This window comes from Carya illinoinensis, chromosome 5 (genome assembly GCF_018687715.1).
Source record: "Carya illinoinensis cultivar Pawnee chromosome 5, C.illinoinensisPawnee_v1, whole genome shotgun sequence".
NCBI lineage: Eukaryota > Viridiplantae > Streptophyta > Magnoliopsida > Fagales > Juglandaceae > Carya > Carya illinoinensis.
Window position 1 is genome coordinate 48,132,699 of NC_056756.1, and position 10,113 is coordinate 48,142,811.

The 10,113-nt window shown below is 30.2% G+C and overlaps 1 protein-coding gene across 1 annotated transcript in view; it reads right to left on the reverse strand.

Moving 5' to 3' along the window:
* The window catches only part of LOC122311812 (cyclic nucleotide-gated ion channel 1-like), a 35,639-nt gene extending 26,575 nt beyond the window's left edge, over positions 1 to 9,064 (reverse strand). The window contains exons 1-4 of the mRNA XM_043126501.1: positions 8,945 to 9,064; positions 8,137 to 8,218; positions 5,474 to 5,930; positions 3,918 to 4,157 (exon numbers count right to left, since the gene is read on the reverse strand). Of these exons, the coding sequence (XP_042982435.1) occupies positions 3,918 to 4,157; positions 5,474 to 5,930; positions 8,137 to 8,177 (738 nt within the window). The 5' untranslated portion in view covers positions 8,178 to 8,218; positions 8,945 to 9,064. The remainder of the gene's footprint in view (positions 1 to 3,917; positions 4,158 to 5,473; positions 5,931 to 8,136; positions 8,219 to 8,944) is intronic.
* Positions 9,065 to 10,113: the final 1,049 nt, after the last annotated feature.

A 10,113-nucleotide genomic window follows, 5' to 3' on the forward strand; every position in this document is an offset into this window, starting at 1 on the left:
AAGAAAGTTTACATTACTACGTAAGGATGAAAATCTCAACAAAAATAACGTGATAATAATCTGATCACTAGTGCGTAAACGAATTGTAGAAATAATAAAACAAAAAATGAAGTCAACAAGTTAGTTTGGTACTCATGCTATCTTTTTCTTTTACCAATTGATCCCGAAAATTGTCCTGAAAGCTGGAATAGTTTTTGAATCAGTTCACGTGACGTATCATGGACTGTTATGATTCTTCTACTAATTTGCTTTGGACACATGGTAGGAAGTGATACACTAGAGTTTATTAATGGTCTGGTGTGGCTGTTGAAGAGCTTCAATCCAACATCCTTAATGTTGATCCTCAAACAAGGGAACATCCGACTTCCGATAAAAAGAGAGGATTTGCTTCTCAAAAATGGTGTGAAAATCAAAAAGTCTCTACGGGAGAAGATGAAGAGTGATGCTCATGCTTGCCTGTGACAACCATAGACCTCATGCACCATTCGGCAGGGTGGTTATCAAATGCTTCATGGTAGATCAACAGGCGAGGATTCGAGCTATATGGCCGCATGCGTATTGGTGTTGGCGAGCAGACTTTATAAAGAAATAGATTGGATCGAATGGAATAGAAAAGAATAGAATGGAATTAATGAAATCTTTCTTGTTTGGATGTTTTAAAAGATGAAAATAGAAAGGAAATAACATTATTTACAAGTATATAATAAAAAATATATAAATGAAGATGTTGTAACAACATTACTGTTATGCCCTATTCTTAAATTCTAAAATAATCTACAAATTGTACTACTACTTGAGATGAGCTTCAACTATCATTGTCATTTGATAATTATAGAAATAGACTTTCAAAAATATAATTTTACCTGATAATTATATCATCATGCAATTCTTTCACACACTACAAGAAAAACAGATTTCGTTGCAATAAATTGGTCACAAAAATCTATTTTTCTTGTAGTCATGACAACCAAATAATAAAACCTACTGTGGATTTATTTCAATAGACGATTGAATAGAGAATGAGAAGAAAAATGAAGGAGCATCTATGTGTAAAAATGACTCAGAGTACTAATAGTTTAGTACTATTTTAACAAAATATACGAGGTACTATTGGGACTTTAGTTGATATTTTATTAAATCTCATTACATTCCCTCTTCTTCCTCCCAATTTAAGGAGGAATGATAAATTGAGATTACAAAGGAAATTGTGGGAATGTGAGTTTCTTTCAACTAACTTTATTTACTCCTAATTAAACCCCCCAAATGATTAAATGTTCATTCTATTCCCGCCTACTTAAACTCCCAAACAAAAGAAATAATAGAATATTTTAAAAACAAAAAACCTATTTTTTTCTATTCCCTTTGATTCCATTCTCTACTGATCCCAAATAGGTTGTTAATAAGCAATAAAGCTTGAGACGAAAAAGTAAGAGAAACGGAGAATGAGGAGATGAAGGAGAAGAGTAGGTGGGGAGGAAAGCCAGGAGCCGGCTAACGGACCAGAATCTGATCAACCTCAAAAAAAAGACCAACACCAAGTCAAACACCTTCAAGATAAAGACAACAAGAAAGAAACTGAAAATAGAACACAACCAAAAAAAGATAGAAATTCAAACTAATGCAATAGCTTTGGGATACCCAGCCCAAAGCCTAGGCCGAAGAGCCCAACCCGTTAAGTCCTAGGGTTATGACTTCTTCCTTTTTCCTCTCCCCTTTGCCCGACGTCTCTCTCTCTCTCTCTCTCTCTCTCTCTCTCTCTCTCTCTCTCTCTCTCTCTCTCTCTCTCTCTCTCTCTCTCTCTCTCTCTCTTGTCCCCACAAAGGCTCCCTTCCACTCTCTATCTTCCTCTCCATCTTCCTCTCCTTTCTCTGTCTCTTTCTCTCTCACTCACATTATCCACTTCTCTCTCCTCTATCTCTCCCTCTATGTTTCTCTCTTTCTCTGCGCTGCATTTCTAATCACACCAAACCGTTGCCACTTGTCACATGCGTTGTATATCAATACCCTAAGCTGAGATGGAGCATTATCTTAATAGAGCTCCTCTAGTCACTTAGGAGCGCATAATACTGAGTATTCCCTAGATTTGGGTTGGGCGACAACGGGCTCGAGTGAGATAATAACGATCTCGAGTCGATGGCATTGCCTCTCTACTAATGGAGGCTAAAGGATGCTTGGCCACCAGAGCCTGAGCTCGGAACTAGACATCGTTTGTTACAAAGTCACATACACGGTCATTACCCGTAGTGTGGCAAAGAGAATCAGAGTGTGTGGATGGTCCATATAGGAGAGACCGTGGTGCACACATTAATTAAACTGGATGTTTAAAACTGGGGTTTTGAGCCTTACTACTCAATAAATCTTTATGTGGATTTTGATATGTTGCTCAAAAGACTATAACTTGGTATGTATGAATTAATTTTCTTTGCATCTATAAAATATTGCATATCTTCAGTTTTTTTTCTCCCATTTTGAGTAGGTGACAAGTGACTTATGAGCATGGTGTGATGTATTTTAAATTCTTTGGTACTGATATTTAGAATCAGTTACAACCCTTTTGTTTTTTCTGTTGCGAATTAATTATACACTTATTTATTGAGTTTGTGAGCACACACTCATTATCACAATGTGCAAGTGGTGTATCACCCAAGTGGCCAACATTCAAGCATCCTAACTCCCGCCAAATCACAAGCCGGCCGGGGATTCCAAAATAATCATGATAAAGTTGTTGATAGAAATATTATAACAAACTGCATATATACAATACAATACAAAACTATAAATACATGGACTTCCTCTCGGAAAGATACAAAGGAAAATATAGTTCAAGATCAATATTTGTTTAGTTTCCATATGGTATCGAGAGTCAACACAGACCAACGTCTCCTTTCCCATTGCCATTGCAAATTCCTAGATCTAGTATTTGTTATAATTTATAGTAGTCATCTTTTATGATTCTAATGTGCTGGTGAAAGATTGCTAATGAATCGTGTGGCTGTTTGGTGTTCTTAGCAAAAGTGATCTATCAAACCAAGCTAAATCCTACTTGCAATAAATCAGCAAGTCAATAAATTCAAGTCTTGCCCGATTTATTGTTTGTTAAGATTAAAATTACTTATGTTTATCAATAAAGTAGTACGTAGTGTCCTGAGTTTGGAAATCTTATCCGGATTAAATCAGTGTTTAATGTGTTAAGTTTTGGAGGATATGCTTATGCATTTCAAACGAAAAAGGGAGGTTAGATGATTATGTAATTATTTTAGTATGACAGCCATGAATAAAGAAGAAATTTATTTCCAAATATAAAACATAACGCTCTACAAAAACTTTTGTCATTGCATCGACCAAAAGAGACTCTTTCAAAAGGTTTTGCAAAAATACTTGAGTGGCAAATTTATACTTTCATGACAGACTCAGATTTAAAATATGGGCTATTATTGAAGATTGATATCCATTCTTATTCCTTTTGAGATTGTACGTACATACTTATAGAGATCAGGGGAATGGTTAATTGGCTGCTGCATTAGCAAACTTGGGTGCTATACTTGTTTTACAGTTGGGTATTTTAGTTTTCTTATTCTAGTTTTTGTAGAGCATAGTTTTAACAAAAGCTTCGGTTTTGGAATTTATGTAACTCCAAAATTTTTAGCCCTTCTGGAAAATGGTATAACCCCACCAAAAAGTGAGAATTAGTTTGGGGTATCGTTCTCTTTAATAAAAGCTTTTCCTTGGGAGAGGGGAGGCCGCCGGCCCAATCTTGTAGGTTAATTAGGATCAAGTTTGTCAAAGTTCATTCGTATGAAACCTAAAGAAAATCAATAAACCTTGACAAAGATATTCGTCCACTTATTGCTCCAAAGTTTAATTAGAATAAAAAATTGTATAAGGCAAATAAGTACGAAATTGAGAGTCAAACTTACATGACTGGCAACAATGAACATAAACAAGTTGAGCCCAGCTTTCACTGCTATGACGTGTTTAGATGGTCTACCGTCCTGGGGCTGGACCTCGTTGCTAAATGCTTTTCTCCATGGGGCTGACAACTGGTGGATAAGAAAAGCTCTTGGCAGATATTGGAATAGAAGAACAGCTGTCAAGACTTTCCTTTTATTCAAAGATTCGGAACCTCTCAGTTTTGAAAAGATAATTGGAAGCAGCACCTGGACAAGTGACAGAGATTACGTATATAAGATCATTGTGATTACTTTATCATATTCTTTCAAATATATTACTAATCTTCATTTTTTTCTATTTTTACAATATACTATATATCAATTTATTTATTTTTTCTTCATATTATTTAAATAATATTTATTTATTCTTTTTAAATATTTCCTTTCTACCAATAAATTTATAAAATTCAGATATTTTTTTTATATTTGTAATATATTTTTATATTCAATGTAATATAACACATAAAATAAATATATAGTAAAATAAAATTTAAAAATAAAATCAAAATATGAAAAAATTGAATAAAATATTTTTTATAAGAAAATGAAATAGAGATGTTTAAGTGATGAATAATAAAAGGAATTTACTTATATAATAAAAATCAAAGTAAAAAAAATGAGAGATTATATGAATGTAATATCGCTTTAGATTTTTATAATAGCGGCAATAAATGTTATTATTGCCTTCTTTCTTTCTTTCTTTATTTTTATTTTTTTTCTTAACTGTTAAGAAATTATTTAAATTACTTTTTTTTTTGTTTTTTTTCTTAACTGTTATGAAATATTTTTTTAATATTAAAGGAAAAAAAAAAAAAGCATTTTGTGAGTGATCGGTCAGTTCTATCAATAGACCTATCGATCTAACTGCCTTTATTTTTATGACTTAAAGTTTTACCATATATCTTACAAGTAGTGCTAGGCTGCCGCCCAATAATAACTACTAGTTGTGTCACTTAAGTACAAAAAAAGTACAAAAATGCTTGTTTATTTTTTATTTTATTTAATTTTTGTTTTTTAATATTCTCACAAAATAAGAAATATACCAATATATTAAAAGTCACTTCTTTAATTATTAAGAAAAAAATTTAAAAAAAATTAAATACATGAGCAGTCAAAGTGAGGGAATAAACTCAGGCAACATACTAACATTTTCCATTTCTTAAAATAGTATAGCCTAAATGATACATTATAAAAGAAGAAGGGTGATACTATATATAATTATAGAATACACAAACGTCATACAATTATTTAAAAAAATATATCACTTATCATTAAAAATTAATTTTTTTTTTCATATTAATTCGATATTTACTTACTTTTTTCAAATGAATTGTGCAATACTTATACACTCCACGAGTCCTAATATCATTTACACAATTCTGAATCATATTATCTGTTAACAATTTTGTATTTACGTGCGTTAGTTAAAGCTAGGCATCGTACTGCTTAAACCAAATTAATCGAGAACTTGCTTATATGGGTAAAAATATTAAGCATATATAAGATCAGTGACCCTTAATTACCTGTGGGATTGGAAGAATTGCCAGGACGTCAATCGGCAATGAACACAATTCCGGTTTAGCTTTGCGGTACCAGGACAGGAATCGGCTGAGCCACAGTAATAGTTTTAATAGTTTAGGTAACTTTTCCGTTCCGGTCATTTCAGCCCATTTCGGTTTTCTATCTTGCGACTCTCCTCGTCCACGTCGTGGACGAGCGTTTTCAAAATGACGAAGACATTGCCAAATGATATGCAGAAGCAGAATCGAGTCCAGAACAGTTCGCAAACAAGTAATGCTGATATATAATCTTTTATCTAAAGCAATGCACTTTCTTTCTTCATTAATCACCGGAACGTAAAAGAACAATGGGTCCACTATTACCGATAACACGCACCACCAGAAAGGTCCCTCGTTTACAATCCACTTTGGAGGTAGACACTTAGGAAGAGTTTGCTCTTGCCTCTCCCTATCCGGGTCCCTAGGCAAAATAGAACAAACAGGCAGTGATTAAAATCATGGGATCGATCCAAATAATTATGGTAAATTGTCTTTCTCCAATTGACCCCAAAAAGCACCTAAATATAGTTATTTAGAGCATTCACATTGATTTATACATATGCATATGTAAAATTATATCTTTTGAAGATCTAATTTGTCATACAAACAAAACTTACATATTGACTTATGTAAATTTGTGACAAAATAATAATAAAATATTATCATTTTATTTTTTTTTTTTTAATAGAGTTTGTAATTTCTGTGTATTGGGTTAATACATGTAATTAGCATCCAAATAAATTTCATTAGCGCCCAATATATGTACTCAAAACCTGTGAGAGAGAGGTGCACGGATTTAATTTTTAAATATGTAAAATATTTGAGTAAAATATTTTTTGAAAAATGAATGAGTTAAATATGTAGTAAAATATGTAAAGGTAAAATGTGTAGAAAGAGAGTGGGAGGAGAGAGAAAGAATGAGTAAAATATGTTTTGGAAAGTGAATAGTAGATCTTCAAACATGTAAATGTACTATTCATAGCTATGCAAATATTTGAATATGCATAATCTATTATAGATATATTTAAGTTCATATTATGTAAATATGACTTTGCATATGCATATGCATAGACCAATATGGATGCTCTTATAAGGTGTCATACTGCAGTTCATTTTAGCAACACAAAAGTACTGTTTCGACAAGAAAACTGTTTCATTTCTTCGGTATAAATTTTTTATAAATTTTTTAAATTTTCATATAAAATATAATAAATAATTTAATTTTTTTAAATAATAATAATAATAAAAATAATATTCAAATAATATTTTATTCAACTTTTAACTTTCATTTCAAATTTTGTTACTCATAAGTCTACAAATCACATATGACACTTTTTAAAAAAAAATTAAATTAAATTTTTTTGTATTTACTTTTTGAAACTAATTAAATTTTTTTTTTCATTATTCATATACTAAATATTTGGTAAATAAAAAATAAAGGAAATGTGATGTATTGTGAGCTTATGTTTAAAATTTTCCATTTGCAAATACGGTCGCACGTACCAAGAAAAAGAAGAAGATAACTTCGGCATATCAACATAGTCCATGCATTTAGTCCCTCTTGAGGTCATTAAATAATTGGTCACTAATTAATTATTTCAGATGATCATTTTGATGAAAAGCAAATAAAAATTGATAAATGTTGTTCGGTCTGAATTTCAATTTCTCCACAAGGGACAAAATACTTGTAACATCCCATTAATGATGTCAGCAGCTTTCACTAGCTAATTAGCTAATATAAGTATATATTATAATATAAATAAATTATTAATAATTTAGTATATATAAATATTATAATATTATTATCATATATAAATTATAATATAAATAAATTATTAATAATTTAGTATATATAAATATTATAATATTATTATCATATATAATTAAGTATAAAAATAAGTTAGGCACTAATATCGAAATAATTATAATATAATAAGTTAATAACGCGTAATATTAATATATTAAACTATAATAAAATGTAATTAGACACTAAAAAATCTAACATACAATTCAGTTAAAAATAAGTTAGACGCTAGTATAATATAATAACATGTAATTAGACATTATAATATAAGTTTAATATATAAATAAATTAGACATTAGTATAAAAATAACTAATTAGTATAATAAGTTAATGATTTAGTAGTTGGGAACAAATAACTTATTTGGTGGCTGGCTGTGTTTCAGTAGTTTTGGTTATGTAACTTATGTTTTAGTTTTGGCTTATATTAAATCTGCAGCGAATAATTTAAATTTTTTTTAATGTTTTAGTTTTAGCTTGCAAGTTGTAGTAAATCGGCAATGAATAATTTAGTAAAATTGACGTAAATCACTACTGAATTATTTAGTTTTCTTTTTTAATTTTTAAAAAAAATGAAATTAGAAAGTCCATAAAAATTATTTTTTGAAAAGTGGGTTAAATAATAAATATGAATATAAACAAAAAAAAAAAATCAATAAAAGTATAAATCCAACTTTAGAGTCAAAGTTGGAGTCGAATCAGAGCTAACAAAATTGGAGTCTCCGACGAAGTGAAAGTCCCCGGAATCGGATTTAAGGGATTCCGGCTTTGACTTTGTCAGCGCTCACCACTAGCCAGTAGGAAAAGAAGATGCTCAGTGGCTTACCTAATTACCCCATTCTCTTGCTGTTGCCCAGGAAAGCTCATACTTAAGTAGTGTACGGCCTACGCACTGTGAATTCTGCTTCCTGATTAAAAAATGGAAAACAGATTAGAGAAACTTGCAGCACTCGTGGTCGACCTATTATTCTAAAGTGCATGAACGTCCACAGATCGTTTTTTCAAGTAAAAACTGCAGCTATAATTAAAGACGTTATCACTGAGAAAAATCTTCTTTTCCTAAACTAGGTAGAATATCCGAACCCTTTCAAAAAAAAAAAAAGGTAGAATATCCGGACACCCAAAGAAAAAAGGAACAAAAGAAACCTCTCAGCGCACGGTTGTGTCCGCTTGGGCTTAAACAAAAACAGACAGTTTCAAGGATTTGATGGTAAACTATCAAAATTCTCAGATCTTTTTATAATTTCTTTCTCAAATATTATTTAAATATAAAATACTTTTCAATTTTTAATTTTTAATTTTTTTCATCTAATTATTATCTAATCATTATTTAAACACAAAATTTTATATAATTTTTACGAACTTTAAAACAAAACACAAAAATAATACAACTTTTATCAACTTTAAAACAAAAATATTATTAAAAACTATATTCAATTAATTTTTAACTTTATAGTATTTTTATTTAAATTTTTGTCTTTCATTCTCCAAAATTTAAATAAAATACTTTCATTCAAACTATTGCGTTAGTATTCACAAAATTATAAAAGACTGCAAATATACGAACATCTCCTAATTGTCTATACCCTAATGATTTGAAAAAGAACGTGTATTCATATAGCAATTCATTGAACCTGATAGACTTGTCAGTCGTGTGCTCGAGCAGGCCACGAGATGGACTGGGCGAAGAGCAGCTGAAAACTGGATTTTAAGCAAGCTGATTCCCCCCACATTCATGTCCGGCGAGTCTATTTATAGGGAGTACTGATTGAGTCATGTTTATTATAATTAAATAGCTTCTCAGACGTTGACCCGGAGTATACGGCCCCAAAGACTTTTTAATATCTTATCAAGTCCACCTTTTTTTCTTTAAATTCTCTTAAAGCACTTGTAATGAATTTTTCATTTTATCTTTTAAAATACATCACTAAATCTTATTTTTTTTATTTTATATATTAATTTTTACAATACATCATATATCAGTTTATCTATTTTTTCTTTATATCATTTTAATATTATATCTTTTAATATTTTATAAAAGAAAAAGTACAATAAAAAAATTAATTTTAGAGAAAAAATACAAGAAAAGATAGAAAACAATTAAAATATGTTTACATTTGTATACAGTTGCTTCTACATCTAGAGGCAACACTGTACACAAATGTAAAATAGAAAAAACATAAAGCATATGTTGGATGCATGTTTTAGACCATTTTTCTTTAAATTTTACATAACAATGAGTTTTACAAAATTCATTGTGAGTGCTCTTATAATTATAACTATAAATAGATCTTAAAAATTAATATTCATAACTTAACCTGGATATAGGTGATATATTAGATCTTTTACGGAGCGACTAACAAGAAAAATAAATGATAATTGACAGCAAAACTCGGCCGCTAGAATATCATGCAAAACCATGTGGGAACTCAAGAAAATAAAGGTGGAAGAAACAAAATATACGCATACATACAAATAAAGAAAAACCAAAATTAGTAATACTGATATTGAAATCTCATGACAACGCCTCATGACCAACCAAATTTCTGGTCTTCTTCTTCACTATAAGGACAGTCAGTATAATCGGAGCCTCTCCTTATTTTAACGATAAGTATCAATTTCTCCTCATTTTAGAGAACAACTAACAAGCTAGTTAATAACGGGATTATTTAAAGCCAATTAAGTTAAAATTTAGATTAAATTGCATTATATATATAATGCAAATAATTGCTGTTCCAATCTGTTTTCATAAATAGTTCTTTGTTAATTAGTGAACTATTCACGTTAGTACCACTACACTCAA